Source organism: Lithobates pipiens, unplaced genomic scaffold, assembly GCF_037356315.1.
Source record: "Lithobates pipiens isolate NorthernLeopardFrog02 unplaced genomic scaffold, aLitPip1_a1.2 Scaffold_18, whole genome shotgun sequence".
NCBI lineage: Eukaryota > Metazoa > Chordata > Amphibia > Anura > Ranidae > Lithobates > Lithobates pipiens.
The window spans coordinates 368,884,915-368,897,430 of record NW_027507758.1 but is presented as its reverse complement, the minus strand read 5'-3'; the positions used below and the strand labels follow the sequence as shown (position 1 = coordinate 368,897,430).

Genomic DNA, 12,516 nt, shown 5'->3' with positions numbered 1-12,516 from the left:
TTACAGGATTGTCAGGATTCAGTCCGACAATGCTACAGCAGTAGCCTACATCAATCAAGGAGGCACCAGAAGTCACCCATCCCAGAGGGAAGTGAATCTGGTTTGGGCAGAGAAGCATGTATCTTGCCTATCTGCAGTTTTCATTCCGGGTGTAGAGAATTGGCAGGCAGATTTTTTAAGCCACCAGCAGCTGTTTCCAGGGGAGTGGTCTCTACACCCCCGACATCTTTCAGGCGATTTGGCAAAAATGGGGCACTCCGGATGTGGACCTACTACCGTCCAGGTTCAACAAGAAGTTAATCAACTTTGTGTCAGGGACAAGGGACCCACTCGCATGCGGAACAGATGCGTTAGTGGCCCCCGTGGGATCAGTTTTAACTGATTTATGTGTTCCCTCCAGTACAGTTGATACTGCAACGTCTTCGTAGAATCAAGCAGGAGGGGAAGCCAGTAATTCTGGTAGCCCCGGCGTGGCCCAGAAGATCCTGGTATACAGAGATTGTAAAGATGGCAGTAAGAGACCCATGGTCCCTTCCACTGCTCCCAGACCTGCTCTCGCAGGGTCCAGTGTTCCATCCTACTTTACAAACGTTAAATTTAATGGTTTGGCTATTGAAGCTCATATTCTAAAGAATTGGGGGCTTTCAGGTCTGGTGATTTCTACCCTGATAAATGCTAGGAAGCCAGCATCCATTTATTATAGGGTCTGGAAATCCTATGTCTCTTGGTATGAATCCAAGAGATGGCATCCCCGGAAGTATGTCATGGGTAGAATTCTTGCCTTTGTACAGCTTGGAGTACATGAAACTGGCCTTGAGCACTGTCAAGGGTCAAATCTCGGCCTTATCAGTGTTCTTTCAAAGACCGCTTGCTTCACATTCCTTAACCGGGCCTTCATACAAGGGGTAATACGTATAACTCCGCCAGTTAGATCCCCTCTGTGCCCATGGGATTTGAATCTAGTTTTATTGATGTTACAAAATCAGCCTTTTGAGCCGATACATCATATTCCATTGGTCCTTTTGACAAGGAAATCGTTTTTTCTGGTGGCTATCTCTTTGGCTAGAAGAGTATCAGAGTTGGCTGCTTTTTCTTGTAAAGAGCCATATTTGATTCTTCATAAAGCCAGGATGGTGTTGCGATCTCACCCGTCCTTTCTACCTAAAGCAGTATCAAGTTTTCATCTGAACGAAAATGTTATCCTACTTTCCTTTTTTCCAGAACTTAGTTCTGTGCAGGAAATTTCTGTGAACTCACTTAATGTAGTGAGGGCAGTCAGAATCTGAAAGCAACAGCTGAGATACGTGAAACTGATGTTTTATTTGTGCTGCCAGAAGCTCCCAGGAAGGGCCAGGCAGCATTGAAGTCTACTATTTCTAAGTGAATTTGGCAGGTTATTATCCAGGCTTATGGTTTGAAAGGGAAAGCGCTTCCTTTTCAAGTTAGAACGGACCCTACCAGAGCAGAAAGTGCTTCCTGGGCAGTGCATCACCAAGCATCCATTAATCAGATCTGTAAGGCTGCTACTTGGTTCACCAGGTTCTATCAGGTGGCTGTAAAAGGGCATGAGGTACTACCTGTAATGGGAGGGGTTATATAGCGAGGGGGACTTCCTGTTTTGGGTGTGCCAGTGTCCATCACCTGAAGGTGGCCTATAATCCATGTAGTAATTACTATGGCTCTGTGTCCTGTGTTGTACTCCAAGCAGTACAAGGCCATTTGGTGCCCAGGGCGAAGAATGAATGTCGTTTCAAAACAACAATATACTTAATACAAATTCAATTAGGTTTAATGTGATAGAAACAGAGTTCACTCACACATTTTAATTATACAGTATGTATTTTTATTGGGGGTACTTTGAAATAATAATGCAAAAATGTTTGGTCTTTTTTTGTTTATAGCGTAAAAAATAAAAAACGCAGAGGTGATCAAATACCACCAAAAGGAAGCTCTATTTGTGGGGAAAAAAGGACATAAATTGTATTTGAGTACAACGTCGCAGGACCACGTAATTGTCAGTTAAAGCGGCGTGGTATCACAAAAAATGGCCTGATCATTAAAGCGGTAAAACCTTCTGGAGCTGAAGTGGTTAACACATACAAAGAAAAACCCTCTCTTACTAATAACTGGTGTGATGTGGGAAACCCAGCAATGCCTGTGCGGGTTCCTGCATTGCACCTAAATTGCCAGCAGTTCACACTGACAACTGCGAACTGCTGCGGATGTCAATGTGAAGTTAAGGACATCCCCCAGATTGGTTTGCATATCGCAGTGTGTGCTGTGAAATGGTACAGGAATTGGATGGCATGGGTGTGAACACCTATGCCATCTGTTTCCATTGCAGACCAAAAAAAAGGGGCCTGCACCATTTTGGTCCAAATGTGTTGCATATTCAGCCATACAAACTGTATGGCTGAATTTGCATCACAAAGACATTGCATGTGATCTGCACAGCAATGCGGTGCAAATCACATGTGATGTCTATCATCGCAATAGTGTGAACCCAGAGTAAAACAGGCAGAGAAGATGTGACATAATGTCTCCTAAGCCCCTGCAATAAGGCATATTACTTATAGCACCCCCACCCCTTAGAAGAGTCCTGTGAATTTGTGTGTTTGGGAAAAGGGGAACTAGGTCTGATTAGTGAACTATAAGCCCTTTTACTGCCAACCTCTTCCTGAGAATGCTAGTCAGTCTAGTATGTCAGGAAAGTCTGCCAAATTCACATGTCCCAATCTGTATAACTCCACCGAATCAGAACAATGCAGACAGCATAAAAACCAAGCGACTAGCATTTTCAGATAAAAAAACAGCATTGCCAACCTCTCTGTTTCATGTTAGGTTTCCTTTAACCTGGCTATTATTATTTTAATTAGTAATAAAAGAGCAATATTTGTTGAGATGAAGAAGCTCTCCAGGAATAGTGCATTTCCTTACCTCTGAGTAACACATAACTGTCAGACCCCCCCCCCCCCCCCCCCTTTCCACAATACATGCTATCTATCTTTTTGAAGAAAGCTCTCCTCTGCCACAATACCATCACCCACATAATATTCAGCTGTAGGACTCTTTTCTCCCAATAGAGGGCAGTGGCTCAACTCAGATCCTCGGTGCTGCTATCCATTTCTAGGAATGCTGCCATTCCCTGTCCCTCCATAGGACCAGGGCTTTTTTTTCTCAGAGAAAAGGTGCAGGAACTCAACCATGCCCGCCACACACACACACATACTGGCCAAATGGCATAAAATAGTAGCACTTCCCTCTGCATACAACCCCTCCCTCCACTGCCCTCATCTTCTCCCCCCTCCTTAAAAGCTCCACCATCTGTCATATGTCTTAGCTTTGTTGCAATATTAAGCTGAAGCACCTATCAGGCTGTAGTACCTCCCAGCATACTGTGGGAGCTACTGTGAAATAAGCTATCACTTGTAAACACAGAAGCTGGACTTCAGTGTTTACACTGCTGGACTTCAGTGTTACCAAGTGATAGTGGTGAGCAGGGAGCAGAAGACCTGAGCCAAAGGTGGTGGAACTGAGTTCCCCCTAGTTCCTGCTGAAAATAAGCCCTGCATAGGACACACATAGGCTGACTGTAGAGGTGAGCAGGAGCATGCAGGGAGGGGATGGGGGCAGTGATTGCACACACATAAGTTTTGTTTTTTCTTTTTGTCATTAGCAAAAAGCTGAATTTTTTTGCTCTGTGGAAACAAACTGAAGGATGCTTTACCCTCACTCACCAGCGGTCTATACACAGAAGGAGAGGTTCTCTGTGGCTGTCCTCCTCTCTTCCGTCCACAGGTTGCTATTGGAGGGAAGAGAGAGCAATCTCCTCCCTTTAGCAGCTATCAAGATTCCTGCTCTGCATGATAGCAATGACACTACAGTCACTTCTGTAAGTGAGGGAACTTCAGATTAGCACAGCTCCAGTGCCCCCCCCCCTTCATGTAATACTCTGCCCAGGGCACCCGTCCCTTCTGCCCACCCCTTGTACCGGCCCTGACTTAAGGAAAAGGATTTTACAGGTATGCTGTTATAAAAATCCTATTTTATTCAAACAGATAGTGACTCTTACTAGAGTCTCCAAGAGGAAACACAGTATCTGAGAAGGATCATCATGAAATCTGATTATTCCAGCAGGTAGTATGTGTAATTTTTTGTGGATTATCATCAAAGCCATTATCTGTCAACTAGTTTAAGGCAGGGACTCTAAACAAATAGTCTGTAGATAGACAACAAAATGATTGCAGAAATGACCTGTAATAATATATGTTTAGTGTTTTTTAACCAGTGTTCCATTTTACCATTAAATCATTCTAAAGTAAAACCTTACCGATTCAAAAAATAATAATTTTAACATAAAAAACATTTGAAAACAATGGTAATTGTAGGGTTTCCATGATGTAGCTTTACCCAGAATTCCTTTCTGTTTTTGGAGGGAAGAATTTGTAGCCTAGGGAGGAGCAGTGTACACATGAAGGGAGATGAGGTGAGCTGCATTTACCAGTCCTCTTGATAACCCTCAAATAAACTTCAGGTTTCTCTCTACCAGAAAAACAAAATCGTTTTATTCACTGGGCAAAATGATTCTGTCTACTCCAGAATACTGGTTTAAGTATCATAGAAGACAAGGTATTCCCTTTGGCATTATAAAGGATATAATGAACTAGGGATGAGCTTGATGTTCGGGTCGACTTGAACATCAGGTGTTCGCAGAAGAATGAACATTATAGGGTGTTTGTGGCAAATTCGAGCACTGCGGGACACCCCTTAATGCACTGCAAGATCGCAGTGCATTGCTGTATGATGATTGGCTAAAGCATGCACCTGACCTGCATGCTTTCACCAATCCCAGCACCCTTTGCTAAGAAATACATAATTGGCCAAAGGCAAGGGTGCCTTTGGCCAATCATGGTTTAGAGGGACTAAGTCCACGCCCCACACTATATAAGGCTGCCTACACGGCGGTCCTGTGTAGTGTTATTGGTGCGAATGGAGAAATAGCGTGATTTAGATTAACCTGCCTGCTTATCCAGTTAGTGGCAGTGTATTTGATACATACAGTGAATCTAGTGTGTATATATATATGTAGCTCCCTGCTCCTGATGAGGAGACGCTATTGTTTTTTTTCAAATTGAATTGTCTGAAGCTATAGTTTGGCTCAGACTAATTTCTCTAAAAGTTCACAGTCTCATGTATGTGTATATATATATATATATATATATATATATATATATATATATATATATACTCTGCGTTCATTCCGTGGTGTACTATTTCTAATATACTTCAGGTGGGGTATTAATATATACAGCCTTGTATGTATATATATATAATACTCTGCATCCAGTCTAGCCTAAATCTACAGTTCATTCCGTGGTGTACAATTTCTAATATACAGTCTTGTGTGTGTATATATATATATATATATATATATATATATATATATATATATATATATATATATATACACACACACACACAACACACAGTGGGGATGGAAAGTATTCAGACCCCCTTACATTTTCCACTCTCTGTTATATTGCAGCCATTTGCTAAAATCATTTAAGTTCATTTTTTTTCCTCATTAATGTACACACAGCACCCCATGTTGACAGAAAAACACAGAATTGTTGAAATTTTTGCAGATTTATTAAAAAAAGAAAAAGTGAAATATTACATGGTCCTAAGTATTCAGACCCTTTGCTCAGTATTTAGTAGAAGCACCCTTTTGATCTAATACAGCCATGAGTCTTTTTGGGAAAGATGCAAAAAGTTGTTCACACCTGGATTTGGGGATCCTCTGCCATTCCTCCTTGCAGATCCTCTCCAGTTCTGTCAGGTTGGATGGTAAACGTTGGTGGACAGCCATTTTTAGGTCTCCCCAGAGATGTTCAATTGGGTTTAAATCAGGACTTTGGCTGGCCACTCCTTCGTTATTTTAGCTGTGTGCTTAGGGTCATTGTCTTGTTGGAAGGTAAACCTTCGGCCCAGTCTGAGGTCCTGAGCACTCTGGAGAAGGTTTTCGTCCAGGATATCCCTGTACTTGGCCACATTCATCTTTCCCTCGATTACAACCAGTCATCCTGTCCCTGCAGCTGAAAAACACCCCCACAGCATGATGCTGCCACCATCATGCTTCACTGTTGGGACTGTATTGGACAGGTGATGAGCAGTGCCTGGTTTTCTCCATGCATACTGTTTAGAATTAAGGCCAAAAAGTTCTATCTTGGTCTCATCAGACCAGGGAATCTTATTTCTCACCATCTTGGAGTCCTTCAGGTGTTTTTTTTTTTTTTTTTTTTTTTTTTTTTAGCAAACTCAATGAGGGCTTTCATGTGTCTTGCACTGAGGAGACGATTCTGTCGGGCCACTCTGCCATAAAGCCCTGACTGGTGGAAGGCTGCAGTGATGACTTTCTACAACTTTCTCCTGACTGCATCTCTGGAGCTCAGCCACAGTGATCTTCGAGTTCTTCTTTACCTCTCTCACCAAGGCTCTTCTCCACCGATAGCTCAGTTTGGCCAGATGGCCAGCTGTGGGAAGGGTTCTGGTCATACCAAACGTCTTCCATTTAAGGATTATGGAGGCCACTGTGCTCTTAGGAACCTTAAGTGCAGCAGAAATTTTCTTGTAACCTTGGACAGATCTGTGCCTTGCCACCTCATGATTCTCATTTGCTCTGACATGCACTGTGAGTTGTAAGGTCTTACATAGACAGGTGTGTGGCTTTCCTAATCAAGTCCAATCAGTATAATCAAACAAAGCTGGATTCAAATGAAGATGTAGAACCAGCTCAAGGATGATCACCTGAGTTAAATATATGAGTGTCACAGCAAAGGGTCTGAATATCTAGGACCATGTGATATTTCAGTTTTTCTTTTTTAATAAATCTGTAAAAAATTTCAACAATTCTGTGTTTTTTTGTCAATATGGGGTGCTGTGTGTACATTGAGGAAAAAAAATGACCTTAAATAATTTTAGCAAACGTCTGCAATATAACAAATAGTGAAAAATTTAAGGGGGTCTGAATACTTTCCGTTCCCACTGTATATATGCTCTGCATCCAGTGTAGCCTATATCCTACAGTGCATTCTGTGGTGTACTGTTTCTACTACACTTCTGGTGGTTGCACACAGTACATAATACAGTGCAGCCGTAGTGCAGTTGATACTACTTTTCTGGTGGTGTACACAGTAAACAATGCAGTGCAGCCATAGTGCAGTTGCTCCTACTTTTTTGGTGGTGTACACAATACAGTGCAGCTGCTACTATTCTGGTGGTGTACACAGTGCCAGAGTCTACATTACATGGTACAGGCATATCTAGGGGCAAGAGCAGACTTGGAGACCTTTCCAACAGAGCATCCACTGGGTTACTGGGTCTTGAGGATGGACCACTGGCCAGAACTTGCTCAATATACAGTTGAGCTACTGGCCTGTCCTGCAGCCGTTTTGTGAATGCACATTTAGTGCTACTGGAGGGTTTGTAACGGATCATAGAGTGCACCTGTCCACAGACTCCATTGATAGGCTCACATTTATAAAAAATGAATCAGTCTTGGATCAGCAGCTATCAAGCACCTGATGCTGATGTAACTAATTGTTTTTTCTGTGGTTGTGGAAGACTGCCTATGCTGAGTGAATATCCTATTCCTCCTCAATCTTGATGATGCTAGCTTCCAACAATATTTTTGGTTTAGGGCACCGCCACCAAAGGCCCAATTTTTCTGCCCCTGTTTAACAGGGGCATGTAATTATAATTATTGATCTAATATTATACAGCATGGCGTGCTCCTGCACCCACCAAGAGTAGCTGTGAGAGCTAACATTGTTGTGGCACCACCACCACCAAAGGCCCAATTTTTCTTCCCCTGTTTAACAGGGGCATATAATTACAATTTTTGATATAGTATTTCACAGCAGGGCCCGTTCCTGCATTCACCAAGAGTAACTGTGTCTGTGAGGGCTCACAGTATTCTGGTACCACCAACACCTAAGGCCCAATTTTCTGCAGAGTATATAGGGCAGGCCGTACAGTATATATACTTCTGTTCAGAGTATATAGCTCCAGTTTTTAAAAAAATTGGGTGCGGGGTTCCCCTTAATATCCATACCAGACCCAAATGGTCTGGGGGGGGGCATGCTGTTTTTCCTCAATGATTTTCATCTATGTTGCTGGGACCTGAACAATACATTACAGCCGCAAGCAGTTTTAAATGACTTTTTTCCTTTAGAAATGTAATTTTGCTGTGGTATTGTTCTAAACACAGGAAACTGCGCCACTTTACAGGCATACTATAGTACTATAGACACCTCCAGGCATGTTATTTAAAGGAATAATTCATTTTTATTGTTTCACTTTAAACATTATTAAAATCACTGCTCCCGAAAAAACTTCAATTTTTAAAACCTTTTTTTGCATTATAGCTTGCATATAAGTCTTTAAAATTAGCACTTTTGATTGTTCACGTTCGTGTCCTCTAGACTTTAACGGTGTTCACGTGTTCGAACAAACTTTTTGCATGTTCTGCTGCAAATCCCTATAATTAACATTTCGGACAACTAATGTGTAATTTTCATTTTTTTTCTTAACAGGGGTCAAAGTATGTGTGGAATAAACAAGCCTTTGGTGCTGTGGATGAAACCACAACAGATTACTTAATGGGTAGAGTATCAATTAAGTGAAAATTTTCTATTTCACAACACAGATTGGGGGGAATTATTTCAAAAAGAAGTATGGCTACATTTTTTTTTTCTTTTTGGTTATACATCTCTTTTGGGTCACATGACTGTACTTACTTTTGTGCTTCTTTGACTCCCAGACAGCTTATAGTGGGCTATTACCTACAGTCAGCTGACATCACACACAGAGCTTCTTCAGGTTCTAGGAGGATCCTGACCGTATTGTTGGGATACACTGAGCTGCCTGATTGATAGTTGGCTCTGGCTCTCAGCGCACACTCCCCCCCTCTTCAGGCCAGTGCTGGAGGAGCAGAGTGGAAAGCAGTGACTGACAATCACAGATCTCTGCTCCAAGATGCCTGAGAGCTGAATGATCAGCTGTCATGTGATTGCTCAGTTCTCAGTCTTAGACCCCTTTCACACCAGGGCGTTTTGCAGGCGCTATAGCGTTAGAAATAGCGCCTGCAATCCGCCCTAAAGAAGCTGCACCATTGTGTGCAGTGTGAAAGCCCTCAGGGCTTTCACACTACAGCGGTGCGCTGGCAGGACGTCAGAAAAAAGTCCTGCCAGCAGCTTCTTTGGAGCGGTGAAGGAGCGGTGTGTTTACCGCTCCTCCACCGCTGTTCCCCATTGAAATCAATGGGGCAGCGCTGTAATGCCGCCAGCAAAACGCCGCTATTTCGCGGCCGCTAGCGGTGGGTAAAAGTGCCCCGCTAGCGGCCGAAATCCGCCGCAAATCCGGCGGTAAAACGCCTCTAAAAATAGCGGCGTTTTACCGCCGACGCTATCAGCGGTGTGGTGTGAAAGGGGTCTTAGAGTCAACATGGGACAGCCAGCATAATTCTCCTTGAAGTATTTGTGACACTATGCTGGTCTATTTAAAATTTTATGTGCTCAATTCAGTAATGGTGGCAGACCTGACGGGGAACTATTTTCTCAGAGTTTTCCATCAGGCCCACCCCACAACAAAACTCCTTAGCCTGTCAAATGTGACCGATATAGTGACCAGGCAGGGTGTTATTGAGTTGTACTGAGGACAGAGTGTATGATATGGACACTCTGACCTTAGAGCGATCCTCAGTGTGGCAGATTAATGTACCAGTTTCTGACAGGTACATGAATCTGTCCCAAAACACCAACAATTGTGGTGCAGAAGTCCGACTGAATTCTGAAGAGTATTTACTGCACTGTTTGTGAATTCCAGTGATTATGTTTTATATAAGAGAGTTTACTCGCCAGCAAGTATAATTTCATCTAATATTCCATTAATTAATGCTGAAGAAATTACAATTTACATATAGGGAACTACATGTGGTGCTCTTTAACCACTTCAGCCCCAAAAGATTTGCCTGCTTAATGACCAGGCCATTTTTTGCAATACGGCACTGCGTTGCTTTACCTGACAATTGCAACGCTGTACCCAAACAAAACTGATGTCCTTTTTCCCACAAATAGAGCTTTATTTTGGTGGTATTTGAACGTACAGCTATGATGGCTCGCGAGAATGTGCTGACCTGCCGCAGTAAAAAAAAAAAAAATCACACAGCAGGTTCTGAACATTGATGCACACCTGTATAGGACATGTACGTCAATGGCACCTAATTTCAAAATACATAAAATAATTGACCTAATAAAGCCACAATCATTGACCTAATATGACCATGTGGTCATGAGTATCCCCACCTCTTTGTATTGTTAGGTGCAGTGGAAGGGGAGAGTCCACTGCCTCTACAGCTCATTGGACCAAGGCTAATAGCTTAATGCATATACTTGCCAGCACTCCATGGCTCTTCAAATGTAGTCCAAAGCTTTTATTGCAGAGAGATCAGATCACAAAAGAACATGTGTACGTTTTGGAGAATGTGTAATGTTTTGGAGCAGAGCAGGACCCCTTTGTCAGGCATGTGATGACACATGCCTGACAAAAGGGTCCTTTGTGGCTCAGAAACATTGTACTTGTTCTTTTGTGATGTAGTCTCTCTCTGCAATAAAGGCTTTGGACTACATTTGAGAATCCATAGTGTGCTGGCGAGTATGTTCATTGATCTGTGATATCCAATGTCCAGCTGGTAGTCGCTACAGCACCTGCTACTGATGACCCTAGAGATTCAGTAATGTGTGACGGGAATATAGGCAAGACTGACCGCTTACTTCTGGGTTTGAATCTGAATCCGGTTCTGAACAAACACAAGGTCATCCCTACTTAAGATATTTTAATTTCCCAGGATTGTATGAGGCTAGAATTTAACCACATAGCAGAAAGTATTATGCCGCGTACACACGACCAGACTTATGTCTGACAGACATTCGAAGGAGTTCTGCCGGAGTTCTGACAGAGTTCTGACGGACTTTCCGAATGAGCGGACTTGGCCACACACAATCACACCAGACTCCGACGGATTCGAACGTGATGACGTACGACTGGACTCGAATAAGGAAGTTCATAGCCAGTAGCCAATAGCTGCCCTAGCATCGGTTTTAGTCCGTCGGAATAGCCTACATACGAGCAAATTTTTCGGTAGGAACTGGGTCCGGCAGAGTTCTGGCGGAAAAATTTGAAGCATGTTCCATTTCTAAAGTCTGTCAGACTTTTGCGAATCAAAAGTCCGTTGCAGCCCACACACGATCGAATAGTCTGCCGGAATCATTCCGTCAGACTTTGGATGTTGAAAAGTCCGCTCGTGTGTACGGGGCTTTAGTGTTTCATCTCCTCTCTTCTACTCCATAGACTTCATCAATCAGCAATATTTGTTTTAGAAAACTCACTGAGAATGTATTAAATCCACAGGAAGAGTAGGGCTGCCAGTCAATTAACATTTTCAAAAAGACGTTTCTCAGTAGCAGCCTGCACATTTCACTTGGGGAAGGTTTCCATAATAACCCGAGCCTTTTGACAGTTTATTTCAGTTATATAGACCCACAAATGGATTAAACATGTTTTTCCAACTTCATAGGGCTGTTTGAACCAAAAGACATGAAATATGAACTAAGTCGTGATCCTTCCAATGACCCATCACTAGCAGAGATGACTGAGAAGGCCATCAAGATCCTGAGCAAGAATCCCAATGGATTTTTCCTTTTTGTAGAAGATAAGTATAAATAGAATGGTACATATTGTAGCACAAGGATTTTATTTATACACGCAGACAGAATTAAGAGAATGTGCCAGTCCTGACTGGGGCTCAAAGGCTGTTGTTGAGAAGATGTTGATAGTTACATTGACATTTGGTACTAATTATGTTTTTTTCTGCGACTAAAATTTAGCCTTGAGAACATTTAATTCCCATTTAGTGTAATTCATTGACACACAGTTCCAGAACCAAAATTACATTTTGTTTGATCAGCAGAACATATTCTGCATAATGACTAGCAATATAGAGAATACTTGAAATCCCAGGGAAGTCTCAGTTTTGTATTAATATATTTAAATCAAAACCACAACAAGCCCAAAGTATCAAGCTGGGCACCATAACAGGAAAAACTTTAATCATACATATTTATTTATAAACCTTTATTCATAGTTGAAAATGGCCTTCATACGTAAAATAGTAAAAAACAAAAATAAAAAGTACTGCTTATTAATAAAACTATGTACATGCACATGAAGAAAGCGAGATCTATGATTAGCCACAACATGATCCCAAAGACCCGTCCAGTGTGTCTTACCATCAGTCATTCTGGAAAGGAGACGTCAGAAGATGGCTAATCATACAGTACTGGCACACTGATTTTCTGTGTTTGTTGCCTCAACAAGCCTCCCTAGTGGGCTCTTCTTCTCCGGGCCCATAGTAAATGCAGAGCTGCTATGGCTATGGATAACACCACTGGCTTTCAG

General features: G+C 42.3%; 1 protein-coding gene across 1 annotated transcript in view; it reads left to right on the top strand.

Annotated features, from left to right (window-relative positions):
- LOC143988234 (alkaline phosphatase, tissue-nonspecific isozyme-like) overlaps window positions 1-12,516 on the top strand; it is a 59,343-nt gene that overhangs the window by 29,961 nt on the left and 16,866 nt on the right. The window contains exons 7-8 of the mRNA XM_077487645.1: window positions 8,595-8,664; window positions 11,636-11,770. Coding sequence (XP_077343771.1) covers window positions 8,595-8,664; window positions 11,636-11,770 — 205 coding nt within the window. The remainder of the gene's footprint in view (window positions 1-8,594; window positions 8,665-11,635; window positions 11,771-12,516) is intronic.